The sequence below is a fragment of the Lissotriton vulgaris genome, chromosome 1_2, assembly GCF_964263255.1.
Source record: "Lissotriton vulgaris chromosome 1_2, aLisVul1.2, whole genome shotgun sequence".
NCBI lineage: Eukaryota > Metazoa > Chordata > Amphibia > Caudata > Salamandridae > Lissotriton > Lissotriton vulgaris.
In genome coordinates, this window is record NC_141686.1 from 326239329 (window position 1) to 326252133 (window position 12805).

The 12805-nt window shown below is 46.7% G+C and overlaps 1 protein-coding gene across 1 annotated transcript; it reads left to right on the plus strand.

Moving 5' to 3' along the window:
* Positions 1-1033: 1033 nt before the first annotated feature.
* LOC147736643 (uncharacterized) lies at positions 1034-12371 on the plus strand. The gene is made up of 2 exons (XM_086952648.1): positions 1034-1098; positions 11351-12371. Exons 1-2 carry the CDS (start codon positions 1034-1036, stop codon positions 12369-12371), a joined length of 1086 nt encoding a protein of 361 aa, XP_086808774.1.
* The last annotated feature ends 434 nt before the right edge of the window (positions 12372-12805 follow it).

Below are 12805 nucleotides of genomic sequence, written 5' to 3' on the forward strand. Positions count from 1 at the left end.
TCTCTCTGGCCAAAAGTGTATTTCAATTTGCTTTTTCACTGTCTTCTTTTCTTAGTTTTTTTGTAGTTGCGAATGCTTGTTTGGCATAAGAAGTCCCTGGGGTACTATCGAAGGTCTCTTGCCTCGTGGCGCTACATGGGGCTCTCCCCCGAGGGTCCGGCAGGTGAGCGCTCCCTAGAGCCTCCCACGCAGCCGTCGATGCAAGCAGCGGAAGGGGCAGCCCTGCGCCAGGGCCTCGCTGCTTGGGGGCAGGCTGAGTGAATGAGCTTGGGCCAGCAGGCAATGCGAGGAGCCTGCACTGCAGAGACCCGGCCGAGGGGGCCACCGCAGGTGAGGAGTTGCGTGCGGGAGGGGCAGCAAGCACTTACCCACCTTCTTTCCTGGCACCGCGCCAGCGAGCTCCGCCAGCTAAACCTGCTCCCCTGTAGCACGGGAGGCGCGTGGGCGGGCTCGAGACGGTGTCACAGTCGGCAGCGGGCACACCACGGTGACAGACTCTATGCCGCTTGTGGTGATGCAGGTGGGGTCTGCAGTCAGTCACGTTCCAGCATCATTCACAGCCACAGCGTGAGGGGCAACGTGAATGGACACTGCGCTCCCGGAGCGATGCAGGTGGGCTCCGCAGTCGGTCTCTTCCTAGATCTTCACACGGCCACAGCGTGCAAGGGGCAACATTGGTGGGCACCACGTGCTTCTCGAACGGAGCACTCGAGGAGAGCGGGCACGCATGGGGTGCGACCGCCCTCGTCGCCAATATAGCACGGCTGGCCCGGGTCACATGGGCCACAGCTGCGCTGCTGAAGAACACACAGGAGACAATGCTTGTGCTCTTGGCCGGAAGACCCCGAGCGGTCTTCAGCCCATTTATTTATACCCTCAGGACGAGCCCACCCCGAGGGGTGCATGGATGCGTGGGTGCATCACAACATTGTTGTAGAGAGTCCGGGTGGCTCCCTACAATAGCCAAGGGCCGTAACATTACATTTTTAAACCGTGTCTGACTCAGGGTTGGCGTGGATGTGCACACGGCGTGATGACCTCCGACAGTGCCCCTTTCGCTCACACTGGGCCTAACACGGAAACAAAACCAATGGAAGTGTATTTATATTGTTTGCATTAAATGATGGACTTCTTGCCCTTTAGTGGAGTATTTAATAGTGTTGGCGGTTGATAGCTCTGAGGCAGATTTCTAGTTTGGGTCGTCAGTGGGTGAGCACAGCCCGCTTTGTATTCTAAGGAAGGGCTTTCTGCATTAGTCAATCTTCTATTGAGATGGCTAGCGTCTGTACTGGGGGATCGTGACATCACACGGGGCTGGGCACCAGCACGTCTGTGTACAGAGAGGGGCTCCGAGTAAACCACACTCACTGCTTAAAGATGAGGAAGACCAACAGGGTCTGATGGGCCCACCCCAGCCCGTGCCTTCCTCGGTTGTGTTGACTGGAGGCTCACTGTACATCACTGCGGGTCCCCGACAAATGCAGATTGGGGGTGTCCCGTTGACCCCCGTGCCGTGGGCAGAGGGCGCCTTTCAATGGGAAGCCATGAAGTGCAAACACAGCTCACAGAAGGCCTCGATGGAGAGCGCAGGTGGTCGGATGTTTGGCTCTAGCCGCCCCCCGTCATTGTTAAAGAGGTTATTTGGAGCTGTCACCCCTTCCCGTAATGGAATGTGGGGATAGCATTGGCATAGCCAATAGGTCTCGCTTTTGAGAATGAAGTGAGAATGTTGGTGGGGGCTGCAGAGTACCACGCCTCCACGTAGCCTCAGGTGATCTCTGCCTCTGCTCCGCCCTCAGCAATGGTGTCGGCGTTTTGCGGCAGACTGGCGTTTCTCCTCTCGGCGAGTTTAGCTGAGGGATCGTGGCTTCGTTTCTGCTCTCTGCACCGGGAAGTGCTGTGAGGGGGCTCCGGTTTCTTGAGGCTTGGTTTCCATCCGGTCTTTTTTCGTGGATGTCGGTAGCTCCGTGGCATGTTTCTGCTCCCCTGGTTCGGTTCGGTCAGAGCCCGGGCAGGTGAGGTGCAGAGAGAGAGGCTGGGGCGGCGGCTGCACTGACTAATGTTCATGAGCGAAGTAAAGTGAAAAGTGAAAACGCGCTGGAATCTTCGTGCTGGGGTCTTCACATGCTTTGCTGCACATTTCTCGACGCTGTAGTGGCCTGGAACATCTTGGAACATTTTTTTCTGGAGGTGATGGCAGTGATTATTACTGTTTGAATATATATCTGTGGCCCAAGTTGAAGTATCCGGTTACATAGCAGAAGGAAAGCGATTTACTATTTTTCACAGCCTTCCCTGACGTCTGTAAGGAATATTGTCTGAACTTTTTGGCTGAGATTTTACAAGGGTAGGAAAACGCCCTCGGCATCTTTCATAACCTATGGCAGGCTAGAGAGGCTTCTGCTTCCTTTTCTAGCTCCCATAAGAGAATTACTTTGTTTGGGCTACCTTCAAATCTACACTTCATCTGGGACTCACCTGCAGCTTGGGGGCAAACTCTGTCCAATATCTTTTTGCACCAGCCACCGCCGAACTTGCTCCTGTCTTCCTCCCTCCCGCCGCCGCAGCCCACAGCCACCAGCCACCAGCAGCCGCAGTACAGAAGGGGGGGGGGGGCAATCACGGACCACAACTCCCAGATGCCCTAGCGGCACCGGAAGCCGCAGCACGATCCAGCATCCTCTTCCCAATTGGCTTTACTGGCCATGATCGAACAACTGATCAAAACTATTATGCATCCCCTGATCGATAAAATTAACACCTTGGGGGATAGACTGACGGGGATTGAGGAAACTGTTAAATCCAATCTGGCACAATCTTCCCATACTGTAACATCTAACTGTTCGCTCCATGCTGCTCTTCCCAATACGGCCAAACAAACCATGCAAAATAAAGCTCCCCCAACTCAAGTATCAGTCCCTACTACTGTGCCTCCATATGTCCCTAAGGCACCACCTATACCTGTCCAGTTATCTGATTTCCTGTGGGAGGGGTAGGTGCAGAGAAGCCTGCCTGCAGCGACCTTTGAGGACTTCCTCACGCGCTGCCGGCCCCACCTGGACAGCTCGTGAGGCTTCCATGAGGAATTAGCAAGGTTCCCAGGAATTCCCTTGCGTGGAACCATTTCTGAACGACACTCTTACAGGTCGTATATTGGTGTCCTCCTAACCTAGAGGATCCGAGCAATTTTATGAGCACAAAGGTCCTGATGAATCGCCCTTTGGGCGTGAAACATGTCGACCGTTTTCTCACAGTAAGGGTCGAATAAGGGTTGGTCCCATTACTCACCACCCCTTAATACCCCTGTAACTTTTAATCAAAGCAGTGAGCCTGACTATTAAAATAATCATCAACAGGACTCTACTGACTTTTTTTAACTACACCACCATGCTCACGATTGCACTCCCTTAGGCCCCTCACACACACTCACCCGTTGGCCCAGAATAGAAGATCTCCGCCAAAGTGCAGCTTCCTTCGCTGCCCGACGGGCATTGCACCGCCAGCCTGCCGAAGGAGCAGGATACCGATGATGACGCTGGACGGTCATCGGCTGGGACTACAGTTGTGGTCCTGCCGGTAGCCTGTGTGAGGTATCCTTACATTCTGGAAAAAGGGTCTACATCATGCACTCTAGACCCTCTCACCACCCCCTGTCTAATTAAGTGAGAGAGAAGACTGGCTGAGCTAAAGTTTCTAGCTCTCCTTGGGGAACTCTGTACACCGATTGTTGCTTGCTGATCACCACCTATACCTGTCATAGATCGCAATGTTGATCCCAGATTAGAATGTATTAGGATTCCTCGTATTAATCTTCCCCCAGAGGCCGCTCCATTTGTGTCCATCCTCTCGGGGGTCCCTCCACTGAAACATGGAAAATCTGAGAGAACCACCGACCTGCTAAACAAAGTCAAGTTTTGGTTATCGAAAAATAGACCCTTACCCCATGACCTTGATGGCAGGATAATCAGCGCGAGGAGAGTGGGCTGGCTGGGTCCCCTTCGAAAAGATATTAGTGGCGACTTGGTTCTAATTAGATTTAGGAGCAGACAAGTTGTTCCCTATCTCCAGTCTTGGCAGCCCCAAGAAGGTGATGGCCCCATAACAACCTGGGATCTACACGATTTTTATCCAAGCAACTCATATATCCCCCTCCGGAAACAAATCGTCGAATATAACACTGAGTTAGGTCATAGAATTTGCTTACCAAATGAGTGTAGCATCCCTGCTTTTAATCGATTTGTTTTACCGCAAAGCAGTTTTAAGTATAGCAACCTTTATCAATTTAACCCTTTGACGTAACATAAGAACTGTTAATATTAGGCTTGTGAATACCATGTAATCTATTTAGATAATCATAATCGCAGGATAAGCAAATCCTATTAACTTGTAGATAATATGTTGCTTTTTAAATGTATGTTGCTTGTTAAATTATGATTGTATTTTTATATTGCATGCTTTTATGGTTTTAAACAAAAAATCGAATAAAGCAATTTGAACTGAATTTGAACTGAGACCTTAGTATTTTATTTATTGGCGCATTGCTGAAATGTGGAGTTAACCGTTGGATTTCATCTGGACTTTCAGCGATTTTGTGGATTTGAGGGGCGAACTTTTTCTTATCCTAGTTTATTCTACTCAAATTTATACTTGTGCCTTTTTTTTTAAAACTGAATTGGTGAAAATGCATTTTCAAGCTCATTATGCCTAGGTTTTTGGTCCGGGAACAGTTTTAACAACTTAACTATATTTTTCTGCACTCCCCTCAGCTCTCAATAAAAGATGACGCGTTTTCGCGTAAAAACATGTAAAAATCTTAGGAAAAGGAGTCAAAAGAAAGCCTGTATACATGCCTTTACTTCATGAATTTGTTATTTAAAAAACACCATGAATCCTAAGGCCGTGCTATTTACAAGCCCCCCCCTAAAATGTCATCACAGGATAAGAAATCCACAGAGAAAGCACTTCCTAAAAAAAAAGCCATGAAACCCCAATGAATGTTATGTCATCAAAGAGCAAACACAGGGTCCTAAAGTGCATGATATGTTTTCAGTCTAAATGATGTCATTCATTATTTCATTACAGGGCGGCCCAAACTAACTGTGGCACAGCAAGATAAACAACAAGCATTGACATAGCCAATAGGTCTCGCCATTGGGACCTTATAAGTATTTAGTAATGCAGCAGGTCCCAAAGGCGAGACCTATGGCTATGCCAATGCTTGTTTACTTTGTGTGATGAGCTGATGCTCTCCTGAGATAGTACATGTCGCGACCAGTTCGGTGGAACCAGTAAACAGTTCATCGTGACGGGCTAGTGAGCGTGCCAAGCACTAGTTACACAAACATTGGGTACTGCCATTTGCATTTAAAGTCGACATTTAGGAACAATGGCCCGCTTTGAAGCTGGACATCCTTTTTTCCTGCCCCTAGTGCCACGCTTGAGAGACACCGGTCCAGGGGTCATTTAAACTGCCAGCTGAGAACACAACGGGGCATGTTTCCTTTAAAACTTCAAAATGGTTTTTTTGATAAGAGGAGCACTCAGTTGTTTACCTGAAATCTTATCTTGTTTAATGCAGATTATAGAATTTAACCTAAGCGTGCAGCTGAGGTAGCACGTCTGTCCTGTAGCGTGCCTGACAATTGAACAACCTTATCTTAAGTGTATGCAACACTTAACCTTAGCGCACTGTTGCTTTTTAGCGGGAACCGCTGAAAATATAAACTCTTAAACAGTCTCAAATTTGTTTTCCAAAAAATAATTGTATTTTTACATTTGTAAGCAAATCTTTTCTCTCAACCATTTACATAAGTTTAACAATAAAAATCTGTTATTAATCAACACAAATGTTTACATCATCACTTTTCAAAACATAGATGTCAATTCTTTAGACTTTGACATTTCTTTCTGTATGTGCCCAATGCATTTCGAGCTCTATGGAGCTCTTCGTCTGGGCCTGTGGAAATGAAATACAGAATACAATAACTCAATCTCCTCTGAAGCATATAAATTCAATACAATGAAGCAACCATGTAGATTATTGAAAGCGGTAACATTACTGCAAGAAGAAAGCCTTCACCGACACCTCTGTGTATAAGAAAATCAAAACGCTGAGATGAACTTACAAAAGTCACGCTCCTCCAAAACTTTATCCTTCTGTTGGCAAACGAGACACAAACGCAAAATGATCTCTCAGACCCTATTGTGAAGTGTAACAAACCCAAAAGAAAACGGAACCTAAAATCTTTCTTACCTTGAACACAATGAACCCAGTGTTCAAACAACTGTCTCACGCACCCAGAACTCGCTCTTCTCCTATAAATGAAACCAACAGCTATAAACCGGGATATGTCACCCTGCAGTTGAGCTATCAACCACACTGCCTCGCGCTACAAAGCTCACCTTACTCTTCAATCCTGATGTACAGCAACCGACTACCTCTCGCTTACAGCCGCTACGCTTTGGGAACAGTGGATAGTAAGTGACTTGCCTCTCTCGAATCTATACACGCAGCCGATAATCGACATAGAAAACGGACTATAAACCCAAAACTCCACTCACTAATCAGCGCCATATTAGAGTGGTGAAGAATCTGAAAACCGAAGCGTTTTAGAACACAAAGCTGTGTGACTAGAAATAAAAATGTGAGGAAAAATAAAAGCACATAATAATGCAGTCATGGTTACCAATCAGTAAAATATTACAACGTATGCGATAAAGTACAGACATCATACTCGACACAGTGTCCAGGTGAAGGGGAATCATAGGAAACACGATAAATCAATTTTTTCATTAAGACCCTTCGGTTCTTGTGTGGATGAATTTCTCTCTGGAGGAGGGATCTGGTGAGATCAACCCCCTCGTATGTTTTGACTACCTCCAGAATTGAAAACCTAATCTGGGCTATGCTATGATTGTTCTCATTCCAGTGTTTGGCTAAATTGCTTTTTATGTTCTTGTTTCTAATAGTGCTTTTATGTTCTGAAATCCTTGTCTTCAGTTTTCTTTCTGTTTTACCTGTGTACATTTTTCCACAAGGACATTTTATGTAATAAATCAAGTTTTTAGAATTGCAATCTCCATTGTGGTGTAGATTTATCTCTCTACCAGTTTGTGGATGGTGTAACAATTTGCCTTCAATCACATTGGAGCAATGTACGCAATTTTGGCATTTCCTCATGCCTCTGTAAGTTTCCTCTCTTTCTCTAGTCGGGGTCATCAACAACTCCTTTAAGTTTTTTGATCTTTTGTAGGCAAAGATGGGCTTGCTGTTAAATATCCCATTGAAGTCCACTTCGTTCTTTAAGAGATCCCAATGTTTGCATATGATAGTTTTAAGCTTCTGAGATGTGGTTGAGAATTTTGATACAAACACTTGTCTTTCCTGGGTTTTTTTGGGTTTTTGAATTAACAGGTTATCTCTGCTGTAAGCTTCAATTCTATCTCTAGCTTTCTTCAACACCTCTTCAGGGTATCCTCTGTCTTTATATCGTTGATGTTGCAAATGTAGGTTCTTTTTGTATTCATCCTCATGAGAACATATTCTCTTGATTCGCATGAACTGCGATACCGGTAGATTGCCTTTAAGATTTTGAGAATGAAAGCTTTGATAAAGTAATGAGTTGTTCACATCAGTCTCTTTTCTGTATATCGTCGTATGGATTTGTAGCTCTTCAATGTTAACTAAAACATCCAAGAACGGTAATTCCTTTTCGCTGATGGCATAGGTGAATTCAATATGCTCTGAGCATTGGTTTAACCTTTCAATTTCTGATTCCAGACTTTGTTTAGTTCCTGACCACATCAAAAAAATGTCATCTATAAACCTCCTGTACAGGGTGGTATGATCATTCCAAAATTTGTTGTTGTAAATATGATCAGCCTCAAATTTAGCCATAAAGGTATTGGCATATGCCGGGGCCCCGGCAAATCCCATAGATGTTCCATGTTGTTGGAGAAAAAACTTAGATGACCATTGAAAATAGCTATGGTATAGACAAAAATGTAGCAGTTCTAGGATGAGTACTTTGTTTGCTCTTACTGATGTTTGTTGTAGCAGAGCCCATTCTACGGCTTCCAGTCCAGCCTGGTGGGGAATAGAAGTGTACAAAGACTTGACGTCAATGGTACACAATAGTATGGGGCTCGTCATGTTGACATTTTTTAATGTCAAAAGAAAATCATTGGTGTCCTTAGTGTAAGATGGCCATTGTTGGACGAATGGTTGCAAGAATGTATCAATATACTGACCGAGGGGTTCAAAAATAGTACCACACCCGGTCACGATAGGGCGCATAGGTGGATCTAAAAGATTCTTGTGCACCTTCGGGAGCATATAGAGGGATGGTCTTCTCGGGTTTTGCACTGTAAGGAATTGTTTAGTCGTAGTGGTTATCTGGCCTAGGTCGAAGGCTTTGGTCAAAATTTCATTGAGAGCCAATTGTAATTCAGCTGTCGGGTCTCTCTCTAGTTCCAAATACGTCATGGTATCTTCCACATGTTCATTCACTTTGTTGTGGTACATTGACCTGTCCATTACCACAATGGCGCCTCCCTTATCTGCTTTTTGTATGTGAATGTTCTGATTTTCTTGAAGGCCCTTTATAATGGATCTGTCATTAATGGAAACGTTTTTTCTTTTTGATTTTCTCAAGTTCAAACTCTCCATGTCATTGATGACTGAATTCTCAAAAGCGTCCAAGATCTTGTGAGATACAGGGGCTTGAAATTTGGATTTCGGATTAAATTCTAAAAATTCTGGTTCTTCTTTGGCTGTTTGTGCTGGTACCACATTCGTAAAACAAATGTCTAAGTTTTAAGAACCCTCATGAACTTGTAGAATGCAACCTCATTCTCCAGTTTATTGGTGTTATCGTGTTTCCTATGATTCCCCTTCACCTGGACACTGTGTCGAGTATGATGTCTGTACTTTATCGCATACGTTGTAATATTTTACTGATTGGTAACCATGACTGCATTATTATGTGCTTTTATTTTTCCTCACATTTTTATTTCTAGTCACACAGCTTTGTGTTCTAAAACGCTTCGGTTTTCAGATTCTTCACCACTCTAATATGGCGCTGATTAGTGAGTGGAGTTTTGGGTTTATAGTCCGTTTTCTATGTCGATTATCGGCTGCGTGTATAGATTCGAGAGAGGCAAGTCACTTACTATCCACTGTTCCCAAAGCGTAGCGGCTGTAAGCGAGAGGTAGTCGGTTGCTGTACATCAGGATTGAAGAGTAAGGTGAGCTTTGTAGCGCGAGGCAGTGTGGTTGATAGCTCAACTGCAGGGTGACTTATCCCGGTTTATAGCTGTTGGTTTCATTTATAGGAGGAGAGCGAGTTCTGGGTGCGTGAGACAGTTGTTTGAACACTGGGTTCATTGTGTTCAAGGTAAGAAAGATTTTAGGTTCCGTTTTCTTTTGGGTTTGTTACACTTCACGATAGGGTCTGAGAGATCATTTTGCGTTTGTGTCTCGTTTGCCAACAGAAGGATAAAGTTTTGGAGGAGCGTGACTTTTGTAAGTTCATCTCAGCGTTTTGATTTTCTTATACACAGAGGTGTCGGTGAAGGCTTTCTTCTTGCAGTAATGTTACCGCTTTCAATAATCTACATGGTTGCTTCATTGTATTGAATTTATATGCTTCAGAGGAGATTGAGTTATTGTATTCTGTATTTCATTTCCACAGGCCCCCGACGAAGAGCTCCATAGAGCTCGAAATGCATTGGGCACATACAGAAAGAAATGTCAAAGTCTAAAGAATTGACATCTATGTTTTGAAAAGTGATGATGTAAACATTTGTGTTGATTAATAACAGATTTTTGTTGTTAAACTTATGTAAATAGTTGAGAGAAAAGATTTGCTTACAAATGTAAAAATACAATTATTTTTTGGAAAATAAATTTGAGACTGTTTAAGAGTTTATATTTTCAGCGGTTCCCGCTAAAAAGCAACAGTGCGCTAAGGTTAAGTGTTGCATACACTTAAGATAAGGTCCTTTAAAACTTCGCCAGTTGTGGTGAGTTTTCTCACCACAATCTAATCAGTGGCCGGTTATGCGTATTGTGCCTTGTGTGTGCTTTTTCTGGAGGGAGAAGGTGGGAAGTTTCTTCTGAAATAAGCTTGAATGAACTAATTCATAGAAGTAAGGCAATTCTTAAAATAAATACTGTGCAAATCACGCCCAGCCTGATTCATGAAAACCGAATTCTGCGATTTTCAAATTGCGATTTACAGCGAATCGCAATTTAGAAATCTCAGATCGGCATTCATAAAAATTACCCTGAAAATAAAGCGATTCGCACGCGGCCGCAAAAAGCGTTAGCGATTTTCTAAAATCGCAGAATAATCGCTATTTCCGTGAACATCTGAGTAGGAATTGCGATATCGCTAATTGCGATATCGCTAATTGCGAGATCGCTAATAGCGAGATCGCAAAATCGTGAGATCGGAAAAACGGGAAGTCGCATTTCGAGCACAGTGATGACATCACAACCAGGAAGCTGCCAGTTCCCACCCCCATTCAGAACAGTGAGGCTGATCTCGAGGCTGCATCTCACTGCGCTCCATCCAGGACACCTGCAAACTTGCAAATCCTCAACTTATCATACTGCAGCAATGGCAGAGGATGCTGTACCAGGGCCCAGCGACCAAGGGCGCAAGCGGAAGCTCAAATTCTCTGAGCAGGAGTTGGAGCACCTGATTGATGGGGTGGTTGATAACCACCCAAAACTTTTTGGAAAAGACTCCAGGAGGGTGCCTGAGGCGACGAAACGCCGAATCTGGCTTGGGATAGCGGCAAAAGTCAACTCTGAGGGCGTGGCAGACAGGTCGCTGGAGGAGCTGAAGAAGAGGTGGTACGACCTCCGAGGTCGTGCCAAGGAGAGGGTGGTAGAGAGGCTGGGCGAGACCCTGGCTACTGGAGGTGGAGAACCTACAGTCCCTCCCAACACCCCCATGGAGGACCGCGTGGAGGACACTCTAGAGCCAGAGGCGTGCATTGGGGTCACCAATCTGGACTCATCCCGCCTCACCCAAGAGAGCCAAGGTAAGTGCCATGCGACTGCGACCCTGTCCCCTATCAATGGCCATGACCATATAGCCTCCCACAATCATCCAAAGTCATGCAATCCATGCACATTAGGTCGTGCCCAAAATCATTGTGGGACATGTAGTCTGCCCACAATGTACAAGAACCCCAATGCAGCCAGACATGTCCCAAAGTACGCAATGCCACAACCAGTCAGGGAATGTCATCCAGCATGCATGTAGCAACTGCACGTGTGACAGATACATGCAACTAATGTACGTCCACTTCCCCTCACAGGTGGCGCTGACAACAGCAGCGACAGCGACAGGCTGCTCATTGACGAGCAACCAGAGGATGCCGAGGAGGTGCCAACAGCGACACATCCTGCACCAACAGGCGCTGCACCTATCCCCGCAGCCAGGGCTACACCATCTGCACCACAACCATCTGCCGCAGCACCTATCCCCGCAGCCAGGGCAACACCATCTGCGCCACCACCATCAGGCACAGCACCCATCACCGCAGCCAGGGCAAGACCATCTGCGCCACAACCATTAGGCGCAGCACCTATCCCCACAGCCAGGGCAAGACCATCTGCCCCACCACCATCAGGCGCTACACCTTTGACAACCACAACTCCACCACCAGCTGGACCCTCTACATCTGGTGCAGCTACAGCGGTGACAGTGCCCACACCCACTGTGGCCAGCCAGCAGAGCAGGCATGGCACGGCTCGCCAGCAGAACACAGCACGCAGCGGCAGGAGGGGGATGGCTGTGCGCGTGCCGGGCCTGAGCATTGAGCGCCGGATGCTACGCATCCACCAACTGCAGGCACGACTGCAAGTGGCGATCCAACTGCAGCTCCACAACATTGGCCGCAGTGCGGCTAATGTGGCCGACAGGATTGAGCGCATGACGACAGCCATGGAGGCCAACACTGCTGCGCTCATATCGCAGCGCAACACCGCCCGCCGCCGCCACCGGCAGCTACTTACGCGGCTGACAGCATACACCCGCTCAAACTATATAGTTGGGAATGCCACCTTCCAGCTCTCACGACGGTCCCTGGCGCAGCAGCAGCAGATGATCCAATGCTGCGAGGATGTTGCACGAGTGTTGAAGCAGGTCACCACTGCCGTACTGGCACTCTATCCTACTGGGCCAGGCAAAGTCGGGGGGGACGACACCAGTGAGGGCACCTCCAGTGTCAGCAGCCTGTCTGCCTCACAGGTTGGCGTGTTACGCCGCAGCACCAGGCCCACTGCAGGGACACGTGCCGTCCCAGAGGAAGAGCCAGAGAGGCGATTGGGTGTTGTGCGCCGGAGGCGCACTTGAGTTTCATGTACATTGGCTGGGACATGCTGATGATACAAGCATGTCCTGTGTTTTTTAGGAGCAGTATGGCGCAATACTGCTTGCATTTGAATAATTGAAACATAACATTATTATTGTGCCTCAACAATAATATTTAATCTAGCATCATACATCGGCCTCCTGTCATTATTTCCATTGGCATGCAAATGTGATATGTTGGGTGAGGGGAGTGGGTGCACTAGAAATTGTTCATTGTGATGTGGTTGCGGCGTTTGTGTCCTTCAGCTGGGTTCTCCCCGCGTGCATGACGCACATGTGCAAGTGGCCGGTCGTCCCCTTCCGACTCACTGCCAGAGATCTCTACAGGTATCCGGCGCTTGGTAGCAATGTTGTGTAATATTGCACACACAGCCACAATGCGGCAGCACACATCAGGACAGTAGTACATGGCCCAA